We start from the raw sequence: 22,040 nt of genomic DNA, 5'->3' as shown, positions 1-22,040 counted from the left end.
ATCACTGATTTTGGGTGATCATCCTTGGTAGTGTCTCTTTGAGTTCAATCTTGGGTCTACCATCCATCATGCCTGCAACGCAAATGACCTTCAGTCATTGCTGAATTCAGTGTGATCATGGACGAATTTTGATGAAAAATAATCGACTCCTTTACACCGTGTATAGAAGTAGGGCTTTTGGTGTGATGTGGTGTAGGAGCGACGTCAAAATGCAATGCAAGGGTCAAGCGTGCCGAGTTACATCGTAGCATATCGACCGATCTTCTTATTCTGTCTATCGATGACGTCTTTTGAGACTTCCGCACTTGGCCTCAACTTCCAGAAAATCTTTAAGAGACATCCAATCAGCCGAGGTTGAAAATTACTGAACAGCTCCGCCTACCCACAGACGGCGCGGAGTCCCGGATCCTCCTGGAGCTGGGCCAGAAAATACCGGAGTGCAACCAACACGCCGCTAGAAGCTTGTTGGACACATTCCGCATGATTCCATTATTGCTCGGTTCGGATTTGTTGCTGAATGCCTGTAAAGACCACGGGAACTAAACGTTCCCACATCAAATACGCGTGTTTCAGGGATTGTGCGTCTTCTGATACCATGCGGTTTACCACGGCCGACAACAGGGGCTGTCTAATACTAAAAGTCCATATGTGCAGAATGGTCCTCGAATTCTTTCGAGTGAGAATTTTGATCTCGTTTGCAGTTATGGAAGGAACATCGGATTCGAAAGCTGCTCCTGAGGCTCCCAACATATACCTACCAGATATGTCAGAGCCACAAGCTCAGAACCTTGTCTCGAAGGCCCCCATACAGAATCATGATCCTGAGGCTGTCCATACAGTGGACGCAGAAGCTCTCATCATCGATTGGGACGGGCAATGCGACCCTGAGCACCCCTTGAATTGGTCAGATGGAAAGAAGGGGCTGAACATCGCCACACTGTCTCTTCTCAGCGTAGTTACGTCAGTAATTCTCAGGCTCTTGGCTTCTTGAAATATCTCTTGGTTGGTGCTGACATTTCCAGACCTCTGGGCTCCTCAATGTTCGCGCCTGGCATTCCCCTTATCGTGAAAGAATTTCACGATGACAGCTCCGTTACTGCAACCTTTCTGCTCTCGATCTACGTCCTCGGATTCGCCCTTGGACCTCTGCTTGTAGCCCCGATCAGCGAACTATACGGCCGCAGATACCTCTACATCTTTGGGAATATCCTCTTCACAGGATTCACAATCGGGACAGCGCTGAGCAGTAGCATCGGAATGTTGCTTGCTTTTCGCCTCTTGATGGGTCTATCTGGCGTTATTCCCCTCACTATTGGGAGCGGAAGCATCGCAGATATGATGCCGCCCGAGAAGCGAGGTAGAGCCGTTTCAATCTGGGCGCTGGGTCCCTTGTTGGGCCCATGTGTTGGGCCGGTCGCCGGCGGTTATCTCATTCGCGCCGCTGGATGGACGTGGGTGTTTTGGCTTATCAGTATTCTAGTAAGTTCATGTCTCTCGGTCTTACGATATGTCGTTAGGAACTTCCAAGACTGACGGCGCTCTTTCAGGCAGGAATATTCATACCAGTCTCAATTCTTGTATTACGGGAAACGTACCCCCTTGCTATTCTAGAGCACAAAGCCAGCCGTCTTCGGAAGAAGACTGGAAACCAAGAGATACGAAGCAGACTCGAACAACAGACCCGTATGTCAGAGTAAATCCGTCTTGCCGCCATGCGCCCGATCAAGCTCTTGGTAGCCACTCCTGTGGTCACTCTCAACGCCCTCTACATCGCTATTTCTTACGGCATCCTGTACCTCCTGGTAGCAACTTTCACTTTTGTCTACACAGAATACTATGGATTTGACGAGGGTTCGAGCGGTCTCTCTTTCCTTCCCGCCGGCATTGGCATGGTCGTTGGCGTGATCGGTTTTGGGCAGTTGACCGACTTGATTGTGAAGCGGACGAAAGCCAGAGGCTTAGAGCACAAGCCCGAAGACCGATTGAAACCAATCATGACTGTTCCTTGTGCTTTGGCTTTACCATTCGGCTTGTTTCTCTACGGGTGGACGGTACAGAATGGGGTTCACTGGATTGTTCCGATGTTGGGCGTCATGGTTATGTGTATTGGATTGATGGGTACAATGGTAAGTTCGAAAACACTTAGTAGATCTTGCTTACATTTACTAACAACAGGGCAGACATGTATTCAAAACTATCTCATTGATGCCTATCCGCAATATGCCGCCTCAGTGACAGCGGCACTGACAATTTTGAGGTCGCTCCTTGGTGCTCTATTGCCCTTGTCTGGACTGGAAATGTATGACGCTTTGGGCCTGGGTTGGGGGAATAGCTTGTTGGGGTTCATTGCATTGAGTCTTGTTCCAATCCTGGTATCATTCTACGTCTTCGGGGAGCGCATATGGGGCAGATTCAACTACAATTTGTAAAGGTTTCCCGTCTTTGTTCATAACAAGACTTGTTGGAGGCCATGCGATTAAACATGTATTAGTGATTGAGAGTCTCCAATACCTAATGCTTCCTCCTTTGACCCTCCAGATGATTACGCAAGAACATTTCCTTGTGTCCCAGAAAGTGTCCCATGCTCAACATCGTGAATCTCTTCCGGCCATGATAGCCAGGGCTGCCACATCGGTCCCAGGTGAGCACTGATGGCATGTAAAAGGTGCGGCCCGGCCTCTCCGATCTGCCAAAAGCTCCTACCGAAGTGAAGAAACATGCTGTATCGTGCTAAAATCACCAACGCCTCCGGGGCCTGGCGCTCCAAAAGGCAGATGTAACGATCAGACAGCATGATCGACCAGGTAAACATCATCCGTCGTCCGCACTCCACCCTGGTTGGATCCCTTAGGTCATGGAGGCCGGTATCCACCAGTCGAAGTGCCATCTCACATGCTGACCTTTCCTCTTCATCCAAGTTGGATGAGTGAGCTATGAGAGACTGCAGAGTCTCGTTTGGCTCAATGGTTTTATCGTACATGTCCGCAGCCAATCCCCTGGTCATCAGCGGGCCGAATTCAGTCTCCAAAAGAGAAACCCAATCTTGTTGAGCGGCGACGGCTTTGACTCCGCCATGAATCCTAACGCCGTGAGTGAAGCGGTTCAAGAAACTAGGGAAGTCCAGGCCATCATCACGAAGCACATCAGCCAAGATGTGGCGGCCAAGGACAGAAGAAAACAACAGTCGGGCTACGCATGTGTTCCTGCCTTCTTCATGGTGCGTCATGTTGAACATTTCGATCGCTCTGGTTTGCAACCTGACTGCTTGATTGAGGTAAAGCGCCGACTTCTCGGGCCGAATAATGGAAAGATGGCGTGCAGACATGGCCAGGACCCCCTGCATCAAGAAGGGTGCCTCCTGGGCGATGTCCAGAACCAGCTCGGTTGCAGGTCTCCCCAGGTTGTCATCGAATTCGGGAACGTAGACGTCGAAGCTGAAGTGGAGAAGTAATTCCATGTGAAGCATGTTGACGGCGTCGGGGTCTCCGTTTGGCTGGAAATCTGGTGATGTCCTAGCAGAGTGATGATTCGATCGAGGGGACACATCATGGCCCTTGTTTGGTTTGGTCAATTACACGTATTTGTCTTCGCAAATGGGCGTGGCTGATTTACCCGTATGTATGGCTCCTCGCCAAAAGAACAGAGGCGGTCGGCCTTGATGCAGTTGAAGCATGTGGGCCGTTGTTCATCGCACTATTCAAAAGCAAAGAATGTCAGTCTATCAGATGCTATGCACGAGAGAAATCTTGAGAAGGGAAAGAGCCAATGGTAATGCTGGTTCGAGAAACAGCTTACCCGCATATGTCGCCGCTTACACTCATTGCAGCCTTTACGACTCTTCTTGTGTTGACGACGTAACATGGCGATTGGATGCCCTTTGGAAATTTTCTTTCGAGTTTGTTGCTCCTCTGCTTTCAAAGGATGAACTGCCGGCCATGGGAAAGGATAAAGCTCTTCATGTCATGATTCGACTCTCCCTCTGAACTTGACGGTATGAAATGAAATGCATTAAGTCCGGTCAGCAGCTGACAACATCGCTGGGTAGCACAAAGCAGGGTCCAAGTATTTAATTAGTTGGCTGAGCATTCGTTGATGTTACATCCGTACCCCTGATGGCTAGGATTGAATACGCGTATCTCCACAATTCTCCATAATACAAGCATTTATGTGTATCTCGGGTCCTCGGCCCTCTTACAAACCAGGATCCATCTTTTTAGGGCCGAGATCGAAGTTCTCTAGTCTGATGTTAAGAGGAGCAACGCATCTTCTGATACCGACAAGATTGGTCGACTGTCCTCCCAGGCAGCAACATAGCAAATTTCTCGCCGTACCGGTAGCGTGAGATCGTCACACAGTTGCTAAGTCACCACAATGAATGCTGATACAGACAGAGTAACTGTCGCGATTAGTAGCTCAGGGGACACAACTTCTATACGGCAGACACTCCATACGTACAATCCACAATGATGCTATTTTAGGGTAGAGGCTGAGTTGAATATCTCAAGGATAAGATCGAGACCGAGGGGATACATGCCAGTGAATTATTCGTGTTTGAGACCGGGCATCTCGTCGGCCAGAATATTTCATCAGTACAAAAGCCAATGCCAATGACAGACGATTCAAGAAGTTGCAAAACGAATAACTCAGAAGCTACCACCTTTCTAAATCGAATCATAAAAGCTTGGCTTGGACCGCAATCAAAGATCTATTATTTCCTATCGATACCCGAACCACCATGACATCGATACATCAGCGAAGCGACAGCCAGGTCATGGCATCTCTTTACTTATACGACCCTTCACTGGCTGCCGCCTGCGTCTTCATCGTCCTATTCTCTTCAACTCTTGCCGCTCACGCGATTTTCCTTCACAAGAAACATACCCGCTTCTTCATTCCATTCATCGTCGGCATCATCTGCGAAATCCTTGGTTATGTTTCACGTGCCATATCGGCAGCTCAAACCCCAAATTGGCAGGTAATGCCATACGCACTGCAGTCTCTCATGCTGCTCATCGCCCCGTCGTTGCTCGCAGCTTCTATCTATGGCATGTTAGGTCGCCTCATCATTCTATCAAACGGCCAAGACTACAGCCCGGTCAAGCCGACGATTCTTACGAAAGTTTTCATCACGAGTGATATCCTCTCCTTTCTGGTACAGAGCGGAGGTGGGGGTATTCTCACCAATGCCAAGTCGCCGAGCAAGATTCAACTGGGAGAAAACGTCATCATTGTTGGTCTTTTCATCCAGCTCGTTGGCTTTGCTCTTTTCATCGCCGTCACAGCAGTTTTCCATTGGCGCATTTCTCAAGAGAGAGGTCAGAATCTGAGATACGCTGCCTCATGGGAGAAGTTTCTCTGGGTCTTGTACGGCGTTAGTGTACTGGTCTTGATCCGTTCACTTTTCCGCGTCATTGAGTACATCCAAGGCTATAATGGATAGTGAGTTTTGTCACGTCTTCTGCTTCCTTTTCTAGTCACTAATTACTCATATTATCAGCTTGCAAACCACAGAGGTGTTCCTCTACGTCTTCGACGCGGCTCTTATCTTTCTCGTCACTTTCATACTAGCTGTGTTCCACCCCAGCAAGGTCATGGCCGTGGATGGAGACGGAAACGTCATTTGCGCCGAAGGATCACATGAGTTGAGAAGTTTCGTGTCATTGGGAACCTCCAGCGCTCAAGATTTGAGTGCAAGGTGGGCTCCCAAGAGTACTCATGAGAGAGAATATGGTGGTCACTGAGTCGAGGCTTCTAAACTGTGGAAACGTCTTTGTCTCTGGCATCCAAGAAATCTATGGAATGAACTCCGTGGGAATTTTTCTAAAACGAGTCTCTTTATCTGACGTCGTGTTTCTTTTGTTCATCTTAGATGTCTTAGCAATGTTAATAACTTCGGCCAACCTGAAACCTCCAATTCAGATGATGACGATTTCGCTTATGCATTGCGAGATGACTTGAACACATACGCTTCATCAAATGAACGGGAAACGGCCTTAAAGTCGAGGAAAAAAGAATTCGGGCGAATGTTAGACTCCGTTCAAATGATGAGAAATTATGAGTTCTCAAAGTTTGGCAGCAAGCCCTGAATTATGAGGCCTATGCCCTGTCTACCACAATCTGCCTATGTCAGAATGCACCTTCCAGTGTTAATTCGAGATCCATTCCTAGACCAACCGGTTCAAGGAGCCCATGGCGTTCATAATTTCCTCCACGCACTTGGATTTTGCAATTTTCTCAAGAATTGAGAAATGCCCTGAGGAGCTATTATGTTACAGTTTTTTCTGAGGTTGAACTTGATGAGTTACACGAAGATAAAGAAATACAATTGGAATTTTGTCCTTCAGTCCTTCATCGAATAGCTTTACCGCAAAATTGTAGGCAGAAGATCAAGTAGCCGATCGACGGCAATGTTAGCGGCAAGACTTCCAGCAAGCGCTCGAGGCACAGCATGAGACGAAGGCCTGGAATCTACACACTACAGTCACAACACGCCTGGCTCATGGAGTGTGCTTTCAAGTCCTGGGAAGCTTGAATCCTCCCCAATTCTGTCGCGTGAAAACCTCCAATGGGTCATAAGCCGCCCTTACGTCTCTCATTCTCACGAGGTTCTCGGCAGGAAACCCAAGAAACGGATTCTGGAACTCGGCTGCGTCACCCATGTAGATGAACTCTGAGGCAAGACCCTTCGCCTGATTTTCAGCATGCATATCGTCAAGAACCCCGCGAGCAAAGTTCGTCACACGCAAGTCGCTCTCCTCACTGTCCCATGCGGTAGATGTTTGCCAAACTAAGTGTTGTAGCATTAGCGATGTACCTCTAATCAGGTCTCTTTGAAACTTACTGATCAATGGCTCGGTATCGTCCAGGCCCCAGGTGTTGCCAATCCCATTGTTTTTGGCTACTTTCATTGCGCTCGCCGCCATTGTATTCAGAACAAGAGTCGCGATCAGACCTTCCACGTCACTGATGTCCTCAACGGCAGCTTTCCAGGCCTCATAAATACGGTAGAGTTGATCTGCATCTGCTTTCATCGTTTTGTGACCGAATTGAATTCTGCGGCAATGTGACATTAGTATTGAATGAAGGCATCACCCGGATCTGACTCTTTGCGTTTTCAGGACGGCGGGATCGTACCTGAACATTTGGAACGGGCTATCCAACTGCGCATGCCAATCAAGGGGGCGTTGGACCACATTCTCAGTCAAGACAGACGGAAGGTCTGAAAACTTATGAAAGCTCGAGGGTGGTGACTCAATGCCTTCTTGCACACCTCGAACTACGGCAGAAATGCCTTTGGTGGTGGTGTTGTATGTGATGGTGATGATGGAACCGGCGCCGACCTCGGGGTTTTGGTTTTTCGCCAAATCAACCGTAGCGTCGATGAACTCTCGCACCACAGACTCGTCAAAGACCTGCAGAGTGGTGCTAATCTTTGGGATAGGCAAAGTCTTGATGACAAACTTTGTCACAGCTCCAAAGTTGTTCGCGCCACCCTTCAATGCCCAGAACAAGTCAACGTTGGAGGTTGTACTCGCGACCACCTGAGTTCCGTTGCCGAGTACAACGTCGTAGCTAACGACGTTGTCCATTGCAAACCCATATTTATTCGTCAAGTAGTGGAAGCCTCCAATCAGCGAAAGTCCAGAGACCCCGATTGTCTTCATACGACCTCCGATGCAGTAGAGATCATACGGTGCAAGGGCTTCGTAGACATCTACCCATCTGTTGCCGGGTCCGACACTGACAGTCGAGTTGTCGGGGCTTATCTCAATGTCGTTCAGGAGGTTGAGAGCAAGTAAGACGCCGTTGTCTATGTCATTGGATCCCGGAAACTGGACATGAAGTCTTGTCAACACCCCACGAGAGCAAGAGAACAACAGCAGCAACGACAATGATTGCTTACATTCATGTGACCTCCCCCACGAATGGCGAACTGCGCACCACAGGATGCGAGGATCGACATGCCTGAGGCTACCTGTAGCGCATCCGTCGGCATGAAAATGCATCTTGGTTCAAGGACTGCCCGGATGTCGTAAAAGTCTTGGGCTTGAGTCATATAGTCAGTTGAGTTCATGCTCAGGAGGGCATTTCCAAATCTCTTGAACAGCTGGTTGCAGGCACATTCCGTCCCAGAACTCAAGGTTGGCAGGGATTCCAAGTACTCGAGAGTGAGGTTTCCCGGGTTGGCAAAGGAGGTTGCAGCTACCGCTCCTGATAGGGCAGCGAGAAGTAAGCTTGAGAACATGATTGAAAAAGGCAGACGTTTGGTTAAAGAGATGTAATAAAAGAAGGAACAGTTCGAAATGGTGGTTAGCAGAAAATAATCTTAGGTTCTCGAAGTAGGCGAGGGGAGTTCTTAAGTTGATTCCGATCGTGAGGTCAAGAAGACCGGCCATTGGCGGTGCATAAAACAAGCGATTTGCATACGCTTGATAGGCAACAAGCCAGAGAATACTGCCTTCCGAAATACGTGTATCTCACTAGCTTCCAAAAACGTAGGGCATGAGACAGCGATCTCCTGAGGGATATTGACTGTCCACAACACCCATCATCAGGATCATCATCAAGTATGGTGCAAGGTAGATGGGCTAGGGTGTGTAAGCGGAGCTGATTGCCTACAAGGCCCACTCTGCACAAACACCTCCCATTTTCTTTTCCTTTTCCATTTTTTTCTCTTCTTTTTGACATCAAGAATATTGTGCAGTCTTGACGGAACAAGATCAGTTCCCGGCACCCGAAACTCAACACAGAAGCAAGCCAAGGGGTCACAAAATCGTTTGCCGCTCAATAGATACCCCCTTAGCTCTGTTCCTCTGGTTCTAATTCCCACCACCCCTTATTTTATGAATTGTTTGAAGAGTGTTCTCTAACGAATTTTCAAGAAATAAGAATAAGAGTGGAAATGATAAAAATAAAAGGAATAAGAAGAATGATCGCAATAATATGCAGGTAAGTAAGCGTTATAATCTTTGATTGGCCAACATCCTATGTTGACACCCATTTGACAGAGAACATTAGAAAGTCGTAATTCCTTAAGCTTAACACCGGCCCGAATGTGGCAGTGTAGAAAATACGTGTATGCCGGGCCCAGACTTTACGACCCGCGCCGAAACATTTCCATTTCGGGAAGTATAGATCGACTTTCGCAAATACGTGTATTTAGTCCCCCAATCTCGAGATCCCTTAGGTCGACGATCGGTATCTGCTATTTTGGTGAGGCAAACTTGGAGGAAGGAAGAGACCTTGAGCCTGGCACCCGACTTGGAATCGATGCACCTATGTAGAGGCTTGTAATGTTGGTGTGCAATGTTTATAAGAGTGACCTCCTTTCAATTCATGGCTCTTTCTGTCCGATCTCAATCCATGATTTACCTACTTCTTACACCCAGAGCCATTGAGAACACTGAGATGCGTCCGACTGTCTTTTCTGCGCTGCTTTGCGCTGGCTTTGCCTCCGCTGTAGCTAACACGTTTGGTAAGCTGATGATCGTATTCCAAACAGGCGGTGGAAGTGGCAGCTAACAATCATGAAGTTGACTGGGACACCGCTGTTTCGAAGGCCAATGCAATTCTAGCAGAACTTACTCTCGAAGAGAAAACGGCAGTCGTCACCGGTGCGAACCCGCTGACGGGCCTTGGTTGCATCGGCAGCATTGGTGCAATCCCGCGTCTCAACTTCTCTGGCATCTGTTACTCAGACGGTTCGTCTGGCGTGAACCGTGCCGACCTTACAAGTGTGTTTCCAGCCGGTTTGACAGCTGCTGCAACTTGGGATGCGGACTTGATGTACCGTCGTGCGGTGGCCATCGGTGAAGAATTTCGAGCAAAGGGCATGCATGCTTGCTTAGGGTAAACCTTGTCGTTCTCATGGAATAAAGCGTTATTGTGCTAACATGTTGAATTCAAGTCCCGTGGCAGGGCCACTGGGCCGTCATCCGCTTGGAGGTCGTGTCTGGGAGGGGTTTTCTCCCGACCCCTACCTCACCGGCATCGCGATGGATCGCTCTATTCGAGGCCTCCAAAGCGTGGGTGTTCAGTCAATCACGAAACACTTCATCGGCAACGAGCAAGAAACGCAACGCACTAATGTCACCCTTCCCGATGGATCCAACATCGACGCCGTATCTACCAACATGGACGACCGCACCCTTCACGAGCTCTACCTCTGGCCTTTCATGGATGCCATCAACGCGGAGCCTGCCGCAGTCATGTGTAGTTACAATCGTTTCAACCAGACATACACTTGCGAGCACTCCAAGCTGCTGACTGGTATTCTGCGGGATGAGCTCGGTTTTGAGGGGTACACCGTGTCTGATTGGTATGCCACACACTCAACTGCGGCCTCTATCAACGCTGGCCTGGATATGGAAATGCCTGGCACAACTGTACCCGGACAGGGTACTTCATGGTTCGGAAGCCACGTGAAAGATGCCGTTCAAGATGGCAGCGTTTCTACAAATCGCTTAGATGAGATGGTTCGTCGTATTTTGACGCAGTACTACCTCCTAGGCCAAGATGATAGCAGCTTCCCGAGCCTGGATCCTTCAACTCTCTCAGTCATCGCAACCCAGTATCAACAAAATTTAGGAGATCTTGTCAGCAACACTCCTGCCAGAGATGTACGTGGTGACCACGCGAAGCTCATCCGAGAAATAGGGGCCGCCGGTGTTGTCCTGCTCAAAAACAATGACACGCTGCCTCTCATGACTCCTATGAACATTGGTGTCTTTGGCAATGATGCTGGCGACTTGACGGACGGCTTAATCTACCAAGACCCTCCTGCAACGAACGTCGGGTTCGAGTACGGAACTTTAGACATTGGCGGGGGCTCTAGTAGCGTTCGCCATACGTACGTGGTTACCCCGCTGGACGCCATCAAGGAGCGAGCCAAGGGCTTTGGGGCTCGCGTGCAGTACATCCTCAACAATGAACGTCTCGCAGCTGGGGACTTTCATAGCATTTACCCCGTGCCCGATGTATGCATCGTCTTCCTCAAGACCTTTGCCGCAGAGGGATTCGACCGCGTCTCCTTTGAGGCAGATTGGAACTCCACAGCAGTGGTCACGCAGGTTGCGAATATGTGCAACAATACTGTTGTGATCACCCATTCCGTTGGTGTCAACACCATGCCATGGGCTAGCCATCCTAATGTTCGCGCCATCATCGCCGCTCACCTGCCTGGCGAACAGACTGGTAATTCCATCGCTGACATCCTCTGGGGCGACGTCAACCCATCTGGTAGACTGCCTTACACCATTCCAAAGACTGAAGCGGGCTATGACATCCCGGTTACGAACCTGACAAGCGATGAAGTGTCTTCTCCTGGTGCGTGGCAAGCCAACTTTACCGAGGGTCTGAATATCGACTATCGTCATTTCGACGCTGAGGGAATCGAGCCGCTGTACGAGTTTGGATTTGGTCTAAGCTACACAACTTTCGACCTGTCGTCCGACCTCTCAGTCAAGGCTTTGACAGCAAAGATGGCACCTTTGGCTCGCGCTGCGAATGAGTCTTCAGGATCTATGAGCGACCTCTTCCTTCCCGTGGCGAACGCGACGATTCAAGTGGTGAACACCGGCGATCGAAGCGGCGCAACCGTTGTTCAACTCTACTTGTCACTGCCTACTGATTCGGCTCCCTCCGGCACGCCTGTACAGGTCCTTCGAGGCTTCTCAAAGGTTGAGCTAGGTCCAGGTGAGACCCGCGAGGTTGCTTTCGAGTTGAATCGTCGAGACCTCAGCTACTGGGACACTAATGCTCAGACTTGGCGCATTCCCGTAGGAGATTTCCAACTCCATGTTGGCTTCAGTTCAAGGAACCTTCTGGAATCGATCAAATTTTCGATGCTGTGAAGGGTGTCAGAAAGTTTGACATTGCCTACCATCCCTTTCAGGATTGAATCGCTTTCTTTGAAGGCGTTCCATGAATAGTTTTCTCCTCTCTCATTATAATTCTTTGTAAGAGATCGAAACGTGTAATATTCTAGGAATTGACGAGCATTGATTCGTAATGGCACCAACGGGCGGATAGTGACAAAGCAGAAAGACGGAACTCAAATCATAATATTTTACGACTCTCAGCTACGCGACGCTCGACTGACGACCCTAGTTCCACATACGCCCATTTTTCTGCGCATTCCTGCATAATGCTCGATTCGGAAGCTGGCCCATTCTCGAGACCAGCAAGAACTACAATCACCAGGCTCGCCTGGGCAAAGATGACTTTGATTTGATTGATGATGCAAAAGTCCTTCACGCTCATTTCACCTTTGTCCGCCCATGTATTCCAATCATCTAGTATTTGGCACAGAAACTGAGCAAAAGCTTGTTCAGTCACCATACGAAACAATATAGTCTTTGTGGCTTCCTCCATTGTCTGCATGACTGGGATGTGATCTCGGGAGCGCAACCAATCGAGGGTGGCCTCACGAAGCTCCGTACCTGTCATAGCAGGCGTGTGAAGAACTTTGTCTATGTGTTTGACGTCGCTATCGAATCCAGCGCGGCGTTTCTTGCGTACTGCTATCATGATTAGCTACGATATTCGAAATTCACCTTTCTGGACGTGCATATAACAATGTCTTTCTATCTCTTTCCCTTTCCAAATATTGTTGTCTATTGGTGATGTATGTATTTGCTCTTCCTGGCCACTTCCCTCCGATTTGAGGTATTTGCGGGCAAATATGGGCGATATTTCTTCGACTCCCTTGCCATACAGTAACCTGATGACGCCTTCCGGAATGGAATCTGGCTTTGCGAGTCGGCGTATAATGGTAGGAACTCTGTAATGCAAAGTTGGGGTTGAACTTTGCGCGTACAATGCCATTGCGCAACTGGCGAACCGAATCCCCTGGTGACTGAGGTCATTATCGGTTCGCAGATGTTCGATGTTGAACGAGTCACATTTCCTGGAGCTTGGGTATGCAGCTACCAACCCATTATTTGTTACATCGCGAGTTATTGAACCAGAATCACTCTTTACTTCATCCGCTGGCTCCCGGTGTTTGTGATCCCGGTGGTGGTGACACGGGAGAGTGATAGATCCATGCGTAGTGAATCTCACTGGTCCCTCTCCGAGGAAAGACGACCAGTCGCTCCTCGAACCTGACCGAACGAACTCAAGGGAAATTGAGCTTTCAGAGTCATGGTAGGAAGCCACCTGAAGTATCCAAGTCGACTCCCGTGGAGTGTCACTCAGAGTCATCAAGTGACGACCTCTCACCCAAAGGGGCCTTTCTTGGAGCTCACACCACCCCGTTGTATCGACTGTCACACGAGCCGACCGATAAAGTCGAAGGATCAGATCCCAGAAACGTACTTGAGCCCGCGGTTGTCGGAGATTGTCTCCAGGTTGCGTTCTTTGGGTTCTGGTCCCAATTTGGTGCCCTTTCCATTTCAAGAATGACCAACTACCTCCGGGGATATCACCGCCTTGTAGCGGTGGAAGGTATTCTTCTCTCAATGTCGATGTCGTTGGGCTCAGATTTCTTAGAGGAATATCGTCATTCGCATTCGAAACAATTGGTTGATGTTCTGTGGTATCATCACTGGCTTGTCTCTGCGGTGATTGAATATGGTACCTGGGAAACTCCACTTCAACAATGCGGTTGAAGATATCTGAGCGGAGTGGTGGAGAAATTCCGTTGCGGCGTAGCACCCGCTTGATCTTGTGCAGGTGGATCAGAGTGGCAACATCATTGTAAATGATTGGAAGCAATCCAATAACTGTCAGCGGGACGCCAATGTAGGTGATGAGATCGGAGGCTGAAGGCAAACCAGAATCCCCAGAGGACATCTCGATGCAATGAACGCGGCTCCTGTGAACGACCGACAAGTTTGAGCCAGGGAAACAGAGGGTGTAAACCCGGGCTATCAAATGGACCCAAAAAAAAAAAAAAAACGCCAAGCCGAGTCTACCAACTGGATCACCGGCCAGCTTGTGATGTTTGGCAAATTCATTGGTGTGATAAAGGATATTAGCGCCAACCAGCCGTGCCAGCCTGCCGCAAAGTTGGGTGCTACAAACACATCGTTATCCCGGATCTGAAAAAAATTGATTGGATTGGTTTCGCTTGTGTAACGACAAGAATCTGCCCGGCTACTGTTGGAGTGCTATAGAGGAATCAGACATCCAATCGGGTGGCTGCAATTATCATCATTATATCTCATACCAAGGCTGGGTGCGTGGCATACGTATTCCAAAACCAACAAAGCATGCAATTGACCAAGAATAGCATGTATCCCGATGTTGTTTTCCAAAGCCGGTCAGCCGGAAGCCAACATCCTCACACCAAAACATTCGGGATGTAGCTCTAGCACGAACGTGAAATCCCAGGCTTTACATCACCCTCGGCCTGCTTCTACGATTTTGTGTCTGATATTACTGTCGCCTTCTTGACTACCAACCTTCAATCTTGTGTTCTATTGCGGGTATTACCTTGACCATACCTCCACGAGGATGCTGTCCACACCTCTTATAAGCCCTACTGCACACAGCGGTTGGCCATTGCTCCTTCTGCGCAGCTTTTTTCTCGCAGGGACACTGGCATACTGCGTCAGATGGTTTTTGCAATATCGAAAAGTTAAGCTGGAAGAGGAAGCTATCGCAGCTCAACACGGTTGCAAGCCGGTACAGGCAACTCTACCATATAGATGGCCTTTTGCGCTTGACCTTCTCAAGCGCCAGTACGATGCGTTGCCTAGCGGCCGTTTGCTAGAGTTCCAGACACGGTATATGAAGATTGCTCCGACTCTGAGGATTGACATTCTCGGAGAAGGCTATGTCATAACCGATCCTATTAACATCGAAGCAATCTTGAGCACTCGTTTCGAGGACTTTGGCTTAGGTTCCCGCCGGATAGGGCTCATGCCCCTGCTAGGTGAAGGTATCTTCACGCAAGACGGGCCAGCTTGGCGCCACTCTCGGGAGCTATTACGTCGTCAATTTTCACGCATCAGAGACTCCGAGCTCACGGCATTTGAAGAGCATACAGACATACTTGTCCGCGCTCTTGAGCACGAGTCACAGACGTCTACTGTTGTGGATATGCAGCCTCACTTTTTTGAGTACACATTGGGTACCACTACGCATCTTCTTTTCGGTGAGCCACATCACAGCCTTCCCGAACATGAAAGGCTTGCTCTCCGCGACAATTTCGACTATGCGACGTTGATTTCAGCTATAAGACTTCGTCTAGCCGATCTTTCCTGGCTCTACACGCCAAAGAAATTCCGAGACGCTTGCAAGGGCGTTCGGGACTGGGCCACCTTCTTCTCCGATAAAGCACTGGACTTCATGGAGGAATACGGCGAAGAAGCTGCCATGGTTAAATACTCTTTCATTGTAGACCTCTGGCGTGATACGCATGATCGAAACATTGTTCGGGATCAGTTGTTACACGTTCTTATAGCCGGTAGAGACACTACGGCCTGTCTTCTCAGCTGGACATTGTCAGTTTGCACACTCATGGTTTATACAACTTTTGGCTTGCATGCTGAACAAGAAACAGTTTCCACCTCATCCGCAATCCCGAGTTAATTGACCGTCTGAGATTCGAGATGGCTAGCGCAACAACCCCCAACAGTGGCATTCTTACGCGGAAACATATTCAACAACTTCCATTCCTGAGGTGTTGCCTCAATGAGAGTACGTCATGAAGAGTCTATCTTACTTGCCTCGACAATTTTATTGACTCAAGTTTGACTAGCACTTCGTCTGTACCCGCAACTTCCTGTCAATGTCCGCTTCGCAATCCGTACTACCATCTTGCCCCGCGGCGGTGGGCCAGATGGCGAATCACCCGTCTTACTCCGCAAAGGCGTTGGCCTCGGGTGGTCTGCATATCATCTGCATCGAAACGAAGCTATATATGGTCCTGATGCTTGCGTATACCGACCGAGTCGGTGGGAAGACGGTGACTTGATCCGCAAAGCTGGGCTCGGTGGCTTCTTAGATTTTCATGGTGGACCACGCGTATGTCTCGGCAGTAAGTGCGATCGCTTCCGTACTAATATCGTTTTTCCCAAATCATCCGAGTAATATTGACTTCTTTGACAGAGGACTATGCAATAATGGAGTCGAGCTATGCGATCGTGAAGATCCTGCAAAGATTTCCTAATATTCGACTTCCCCCCGGTGTACCCAATGAGCCTGTTGGAGGGGAGAAGCAGAACCTAGGCATCGTTTTGACTAGCGCGGAAGGAACCAAGGTTTTGCTTGAATAACATGTGGTTGTAGAGCGATGTTGCGCCTCTATACTTCAGCGGGGAATGTCCTCGTGCCCAGTCATGGTGGCTATCATCAAATACCTATTCGTGCTATTCTATGTTGAATACTCACTCGACTCTTCTTCTCTATAAAAGATCCGATGGTACCTTCTGCATCGTGTCACTCAATGGGCGTGGTCAAGTGAGAGAGAAAGAAGCCCGCAGCCACCATTGAGCTGTACCACGTGCCCGCATCCTAAGTCCGGCACCTGAAGCCCATATGCTGACAAGCTACAAGGTAGGTACTTTAGCTTACGTACATCTACAACAGGGCTGCTTGGATGAGGCGGAAGATTACCTGCGCAAGGCTTGTGACAAAGATAAAGACGCCGATGCCAGCGATATGGATGGTGAGCATCCGGACAGGATATGCCACGTCTGGGAACTTGTGCAACTCCTCGAGCGCAAGGGAAACCTGACAGAGGCATTGGGGCTGTACCGAGAGCTTGAGGCAAACATTCAGACTGTTGATGGGCATGGACTGGGCCCCAGCCATCGGTTTAACAAACGGCTACTCCAAAGGATCGGGGTGTTAGAGACGCAAATAGGGGCATGAGGTCTTTTCATTTCCAGAATGATGGTACAGGCCATGAAAACGAAGGCATGTGATAATAGAGAGTAGGGAAGTTAGCCCGGGATACATTACTTATCGGTTGACTGTCTGATTGATCACTAGGCGCCGGAGACGCAATCTCCCATGCATCTGGATGTTTCCTCCTACGTGTGGTTAATTCTGAGGTTCTATGGGATGGACCTGGCATTTTCATTCCTAGCGGTTGACAGTTATGGAGGGTTCACAGCCAATCTTTCGAACGGACATGGTGATAATGAGGTGGGCGTTGATAGACGCTAGCAGGGTAACCGATCGGCTGAAGGAACAAAGTAGCTCGAATTTCTCTTAGAGTAGTTACTTTAGGTAATCAACGACGAAATCCACCATCCCTCTGTGCCTTCCCTCAAAGACGGCTCCGTGAATAGGCACGCCGGCAGTCGTTAAGGTGAGACTATCTCGGCAATTGGTATCCGAATATGGGTACAAGACACGATCATCGTGCTGGTGACACCACAGCTCGAGTTGGCATTCTCGACAGAATCAGGCAATAAATAAATCAGAGACATGCATGTCTTCGATTCTGAATTACGTTTCAAGTAGCCTATTTCGTCTTCTGCCGTGTCAATTTCCTTGTCGTCGCACAAAGTTCCTATAGAAAATGATGTGGCTTGGTAGTCAATTCCATAAACCTCCCTGTTTCCCCCTGCCTGCTATTGCAAAGACGCCTTGCTATTTCAGACGGTCGCAAGTCTTCAAAATCCAGAGCTTCTTTCTCTAGCATCGGAAATCATGTTCTAATGTCTTTTCCTTCAAGTGTTGAGGCCGATACCTGCAACAATGGGTGCCTTTGTCTCCAAACAGTCCTACTCCTATCAAAGCAGCGGTGCGGTCACCGACGCGGCCAATATTCTAGACCTTCAGTATGACGATCCGACAAATAACGGCCCTACAAAGTGCCAGGATACATGCATCGCCAACTCGCGTGCTGCGTCACTACTACTCGATGGGAAGTGCTACTGCTCCAAGGACGGTATAACGAGCATCCAGTTTGCCGCCGATCCTCCACCAGACGAACAACTTTGCACCATCTCATGTAGCGAAGTACTACCGCCGATTATTCCTAGGATCTCTCCCCCTATCAATCTTCCGTGTGGTGGCTATGACAGTGGAGTTCCAGTATATATTGTCTATGCCATTTCAACAGTGTCCACGGCAACAATAGCGAGTAGCACCTCGTCGAGTGCGTCGCCAACCTCCACGATTACTTCTGCATCATCCCCGGTTGTGACAACAACCTCTCAAACGACATCTGACACGACTTCCACGTCTATCAGCCCTTCAACCTCCCCCACATCAACCTCTTCAAGTTTCTCCTCCACTTCATCATTATCCCCGGATTCTCCTTCCTCGACATCATCTGTGACCTCCTCTTCCTCGTCTTTATTCTCAGATACAACTTCATCGGCTTTACCTTCAACCCTCTCTTCTATAACATCGTTACCCTTAGATTCTTCTTTCTCCTTTACGTCATCGTCATTCTCAGACTCTCCTTCCTCGACATTGTCTTCAAATTCCTCAACACCATCATCCTCTACAACTTACAGTGATACCCATAGTACGCTGGCCACAACTTCCTTTTCGTCAGGAAGCAGCATTACAACACCCTCCATTAAATTCACCAGTGCCGACACTAGTAAGACGAAAACGTCCGCTTCTAGCCTCACTTCGATGAGCACGCCCTCAACGACTAGTGAAACAACTGCCATCAGCCCAACTTCAACTGCGATTCTTACAGCCAGTTCTTCCTCTGGGACAACAATCAGTGGTACGACGAGCAGTAGCGCAACAGCCACCACTTTGTCGGATACATCGAGGGACGGGCTCTCTTCATCTACCACAGTTATCACCGCAAGTGATCCACCTTTCTCCAACACTACGATCTCCATCACTCGGACCTTCACTCCTCCTTTGACTAGCAGTGCAGACAGCTTCTTACCGTCTACTGCCACTTCGTTTATTTCGGAATTCTCCAAATGATTATGAAGTTCAAGCTATCAACGATTGCCATGATGATTGGTTGTTGAATATTGAATAATGGCAACCGGTATTGTCAGTAGTGGCATGTCTACAAAGCTTACAATAATATGTCTCCCTGATGGGCTTGCATGGGGATTTTCCGTCTCTCCGAAAAGCCCGTTGTTGCTCCGGTCCCTGCGTCGTCGGCCCGGACCCGATGTTTCTGGCCCCACAAATGCCGCTTTCGGTTTCGGCGAGCGGTTCGCACCAAGGCTCCGGCAGACTGACCACAAAATGACTGTACACGTAGTCTTAGACGAGATCTTGCAGAAAGAAGCCGTTGATCTAGGCGTCAAGGCAGTCGTTTTCGAAGCCGATGCCTTTGAGACAGGAATCAGTACGATCCGCACCGCAGATAACGAAGGCTTCGCTAATCTCTCCACGAATCCGGACTATCGGGGTCTCGCCGAGGATGGCTTTGGCGACTTCGTCCTCAAGGTTCTCATCAATCACCTTTCGGACACTGAGAGGCTTCCGGGATCGGTGTGGGACTTGGTCAAGGGCCAGTGCATGGCCGCGGATAGGCCCTTCCAGATCCGGGGGCCTGCCGGGGCGTATGCGTTGGCTACTATGAGGCAGAAGTGAGAGGAGCAGCCTCAGCTTCGCAAGTGGTAGACTGTTGCGCTTAGCGCGACAAAAGAATGGTTTAATTATGAGTCAGGATCTGATTGATCGGATCTCGATTGTGAGAATGTTGAAGTGAAGGTATCCTTAATCCAACAGCCAAAAAGCATCTGAAGCACCACATAGAAATCATTCAAGATAATCAAAAAAAAGAGTTCACCTCGGTAGGCTACATCTCTTGGTTCTCATACTGGGATTCGAACTAGGGTACTCGCTAAGCCTGTCGTCGAGTAGGCTGGCTGGCGTGTTGATTGTTGACTTTAGACCACTCCATCACCCAGCCAGTTTGACCTGACCCGTCGACCTAGACGGGCGCCTGCTGGCTGGTGACGGGAATGAGATTGACGGGGGTTTATGTACCTTTGGCTGCTATTACAAGTTCCCGCGTACGTATACTGTATATTCCTTCAAGTATCCGGACGATCCACCTGGGAGTGATTCAACGATGACGACGGATGCCTTGATCTGAACTCGCCTATCTGTGAAAGTAGGCACTAACTGCAGTCATTCGTCCAAGGCTGAAGCAATCGCCATTAGCTTTCAGGCGGATATACCCGTCATACAACCCCAGCAATCTACATATATCAAGCATAGAGATCTAGCTATATCTGAGCAGTGATCGTCGCCAGGTTGTTTCAAATTCAGGCGGCTCAACTTACATGAAAATGGAGGAGAATACACATACAACTCGGCATTATTGAACGGCAGTCGTCCCCGTCACTTCGCGGTTCGGACTTGCCCCTCAGCCCGTTTGCGGGGGTGGGGTAGCCCCCGACGCCGGCCACTCGGACTCTTGGCCCGGCCCGAGTGAGGTATCTTACGAGTGGCTCGTACTCGACACCCTCAGCAATATGTGACACCATCTGAGAGGTTTGGATCGGTTTTTTGTAACGGCATTACGGATTTACAACCTAGTGGTGGTCGCTTGACGGAGGGGCGTCAACCCGCCGACGCACGATGCTTACACCAACGCTCGAGTTCTTTACGGCCACAAATATGCATACTACCTTAGTATTGTATAAATTTCTCAAGATTGCCTGCAAACCTTCCGCTCCTCGCCACCTTCATCCTACTAGCAGCCCTCTCACTTGGAATAATGCGCTCCAAAAAACTCCGTGTCGCAGTGATAGGCCCCAAAGGTCAAGCAGGAAGCTGCGTTGCCGACGAGCTCCTCACGCGAGGCCACGCCGTCGTCGGCGTCTCCCGCAACCCCCCAAAGCAATGGAACCCCGGCACCGGCGACGGATCATACACCTCGACCTCTATCGACATCTACACCGAGCAGAAGAAAGTCACCGACATCTTCTCGTCAGACTTTGACGCCATCGTGTGCGCCTATGGGCCCAGCTTGGCGGACCTGGATACCATATACGAGGACGGCGTCGAGGCGCATGGGAGGATAAAGAATGCACTGTTGGCTTCGACGCACGAGGGCCCTTTTATTATTGTTGGTATGTGATTTCAAGGCCGCTGACGGGATTCAGTATGTATGGGAGGGGTTTGTTGCTGAAGTTTTGAGGATACTAGGTGGAGCGGGATCTATTCACGTCGCAAACCGTCTTCAACTTACAGATCAGAAGGACTTTGCGTATAGCTGGTGGTATGCGAACCCCCTCAGCTCACATATGGAAGAGAACTTAGAACTAATAGCGCTGGTTGACTAGGTGGGCATGGCCCGACGAGCACCTCGACTATATGACCGCGCGAGGCCTGGATCACGGAAGCCGGTTCATAAGCTTAGTTGCCGTCTTAATAAAGTGGAGCAGAAGTCACATCCAGCAACCGAAGTGTAAGTCTCTCTCACTCTTGGTTGGTTCGCCGCGGCTGGAAGAGAATACGCAGCGTCTCGTTGCTAAAAACAGTTTTTTCTCTTCTCAGCCTACTCCTGGCTTCTGAGACCGGTCACATATCTAGTCCAACGCTGGCTCAAACGCTGCATGACGGACAGGAAGACCATCGCTCTAATCACCATGTGTCGGGTGGCCTTCACGATGTGGAACGGCGTCACTGAAAAGTCGTGGACCTTCCTCTCACCTCCAGGTCTCTTGCGTGATAAAGGTCAGTCTCTTCTCCTCAACTTCTTGTCTTCCGATTTAAAGACTGGCAGACTCGAGCAGTTGACTCTAAGGACAATATATAGGTGTGCGGACTGGAGAGTACAAGATCTTCATCGACACGCCCGAGAACCCGGCGGCAGAGGCAGCGGAGAATGGAATCTATGATGAGGATATGGCGGTTGCCATCGTTGACGAGGTGGAGAATAACAAGCTTGCGTTCAAGCATTGGAGCTGTACGGGCCCTATCGGGCTGCGTATATGGTAAGGTAGTTGGTAGAGCAAGGTTTCTCATAAACTCGCAAATGGCGCTGCAAGGGTCACTCAGTAGAGACGATGTTGTACGCAATCACGGCCTCTGTCAACCTTGCAGTGATGCTCACTTTAGCCTTTTGCGGAAAATCAAGGCGTGCCACTTCTTGCCAGGACGCCTGAAGGATGAACTGCTTGACTGTGAAGAAGGTACCC

The 22,040-nt window shown here is 49.4% G+C and overlaps 11 protein-coding genes across 11 annotated transcripts; 7 read left to right on the top strand and 4 right to left on the bottom strand.

Moving 5' to 3' along the window:
* Nucleotides 1–655: 655 nt before the first annotated feature.
* On the top strand, nucleotides 656–2,429 carry CPAR01_07278 (uncharacterized protein; the record flags this gene model as incomplete). The annotated part of the gene is made up of 5 exons (XM_060491548.1): nucleotides 656–960; nucleotides 1,023–1,479; nucleotides 1,548–1,683; nucleotides 1,738–2,126; nucleotides 2,181–2,429. 5 exons carry the CDS (start codon nucleotides 656–658, stop codon nucleotides 2,427–2,429), a joined length of 1,536 nt encoding a protein of 511 aa, XP_060350422.1.
* A 113-nt stretch (nucleotides 2,430–2,542) lies between these two features.
* On the bottom strand, nucleotides 2,543–3,861 carry CPAR01_07277 (uncharacterized protein; the record flags this gene model as incomplete). Its single annotated transcript, XM_060491547.1, has 2 exons — nucleotides 2,543–3,501; nucleotides 3,816–3,861. The coding sequence occupies 2 exons, from the start codon at nucleotides 3,859–3,861 to the stop codon at nucleotides 2,543–2,545; spliced, it is 1,005 nt and encodes a 334-aa protein (XP_060350421.1).
* Nucleotides 3,862–4,735: 874 nt separating this feature from the next.
* Nucleotides 4,736–5,741, top strand: CPAR01_07276 (uncharacterized protein; the record flags this gene model as incomplete). Its single annotated transcript, XM_060491546.1, has 2 exons — nucleotides 4,736–5,439; nucleotides 5,498–5,741. The coding sequence occupies 2 exons, from the start codon at nucleotides 4,736–4,738 to the stop codon at nucleotides 5,739–5,741; spliced, it is 948 nt and encodes a 315-aa protein (XP_060350420.1).
* A 771-nt stretch (nucleotides 5,742–6,512) lies between these two features.
* CPAR01_07275 (FAD binding domain-containing protein) lies at nucleotides 6,513–8,245 on the bottom strand (the record flags this gene model as incomplete). Its single annotated transcript, XM_060491545.1, has 4 exons — nucleotides 6,513–6,787; nucleotides 6,842–7,053; nucleotides 7,135–7,832; nucleotides 7,904–8,245. The coding sequence occupies 4 exons, from the start codon at nucleotides 8,243–8,245 to the stop codon at nucleotides 6,513–6,515; spliced, it is 1,527 nt and encodes a 508-aa protein (XP_060350419.1).
* Nucleotides 8,246–9,336: 1,091 nt separating this feature from the next.
* On the top strand, nucleotides 9,337–11,852 carry CPAR01_07274 (glycosyl hydrolase family 3 N terminal domain-containing protein; the record flags this gene model as incomplete). The annotated part of the gene is made up of 3 exons (XM_060491544.1): nucleotides 9,337–9,475; nucleotides 9,534–9,849; nucleotides 9,908–11,852. The coding sequence occupies 3 exons, from the start codon at nucleotides 9,337–9,339 to the stop codon at nucleotides 11,850–11,852; spliced, it is 2,400 nt and encodes a 799-aa protein (XP_060350418.1).
* Nucleotides 11,853–12,057: 205 nt separating this feature from the next.
* On the bottom strand, nucleotides 12,058–12,528 carry CPAR01_07273 (uncharacterized protein; the record flags this gene model as incomplete). Its single annotated transcript, XM_060491543.1, has 1 exon — nucleotides 12,058–12,528. The coding sequence occupies one exon, from the start codon at nucleotides 12,526–12,528 to the stop codon at nucleotides 12,058–12,060; it is 471 nt and encodes a 156-aa protein (XP_060350417.1).
* A 6-nt stretch (nucleotides 12,529–12,534) lies between these two features.
* On the bottom strand, nucleotides 12,535–13,794 carry CPAR01_07272 (uncharacterized protein; the record flags this gene model as incomplete). Its single annotated transcript, XM_060491542.1, has 1 exon — nucleotides 12,535–13,794. The coding sequence occupies one exon, from the start codon at nucleotides 13,792–13,794 to the stop codon at nucleotides 12,535–12,537; it is 1,260 nt and encodes a 419-aa protein (XP_060350416.1).
* A 663-nt stretch (nucleotides 13,795–14,457) lies between these two features.
* CPAR01_07271 (cytochrome P450) lies at nucleotides 14,458–16,223 on the top strand (the record flags this gene model as incomplete). Its single annotated transcript, XM_060491541.1, has 4 exons — nucleotides 14,458–15,449; nucleotides 15,509–15,645; nucleotides 15,707–15,985; nucleotides 16,057–16,223. 4 exons carry the CDS (start codon nucleotides 14,458–14,460, stop codon nucleotides 16,221–16,223), a joined length of 1,575 nt encoding a protein of 524 aa, XP_060350415.1.
* Nucleotides 16,224–17,655: 1,432 nt separating this feature from the next.
* Nucleotides 17,656–18,855, top strand: CPAR01_07270 (uncharacterized protein; the record flags this gene model as incomplete). The annotated part of the gene is made up of 3 exons (XM_060491540.1): nucleotides 17,656–17,994; nucleotides 18,153–18,421; nucleotides 18,501–18,855. The coding sequence occupies 3 exons, from the start codon at nucleotides 17,656–17,658 to the stop codon at nucleotides 18,853–18,855; spliced, it is 963 nt and encodes a 320-aa protein (XP_060350414.1).
* Nucleotides 18,856–19,128: 273 nt separating this feature from the next.
* CPAR01_07269 (uncharacterized protein) lies at nucleotides 19,129–19,479 on the top strand (the record flags this gene model as incomplete). Its single annotated transcript, XM_060491539.1, has 1 exon — nucleotides 19,129–19,479. The coding sequence occupies one exon, from the start codon at nucleotides 19,129–19,131 to the stop codon at nucleotides 19,477–19,479; it is 351 nt and encodes a 116-aa protein (XP_060350413.1).
* Nucleotides 19,480–20,614: 1,135 nt separating this feature from the next.
* On the top strand, nucleotides 20,615–21,840 carry CPAR01_07268 (uncharacterized protein; the record flags this gene model as incomplete). The annotated part of the gene is made up of 5 exons (XM_060491538.1): nucleotides 20,615–20,969; nucleotides 21,046–21,118; nucleotides 21,183–21,307; nucleotides 21,397–21,576; nucleotides 21,659–21,840. 5 exons carry the CDS (start codon nucleotides 20,615–20,617, stop codon nucleotides 21,838–21,840), a joined length of 915 nt encoding a protein of 304 aa, XP_060350412.1.
* Between the last annotated feature and the right edge of the window lie 200 nt (nucleotides 21,841–22,040).

This window comes from Colletotrichum paranaense, assembly GCF_030867605.1.
Source record: "Colletotrichum paranaense strain IMI 384185 chromosome Unknown Scaffold_5.1, whole genome shotgun sequence".
Classification (NCBI taxonomy): domain Eukaryota; kingdom Fungi; phylum Ascomycota; class Sordariomycetes; order Glomerellales; family Glomerellaceae; genus Colletotrichum; species Colletotrichum paranaense.
The sequence above is the reverse complement of the archived record's forward strand: the minus strand, read 5'-3'. Positions and strand labels throughout refer to the sequence as shown.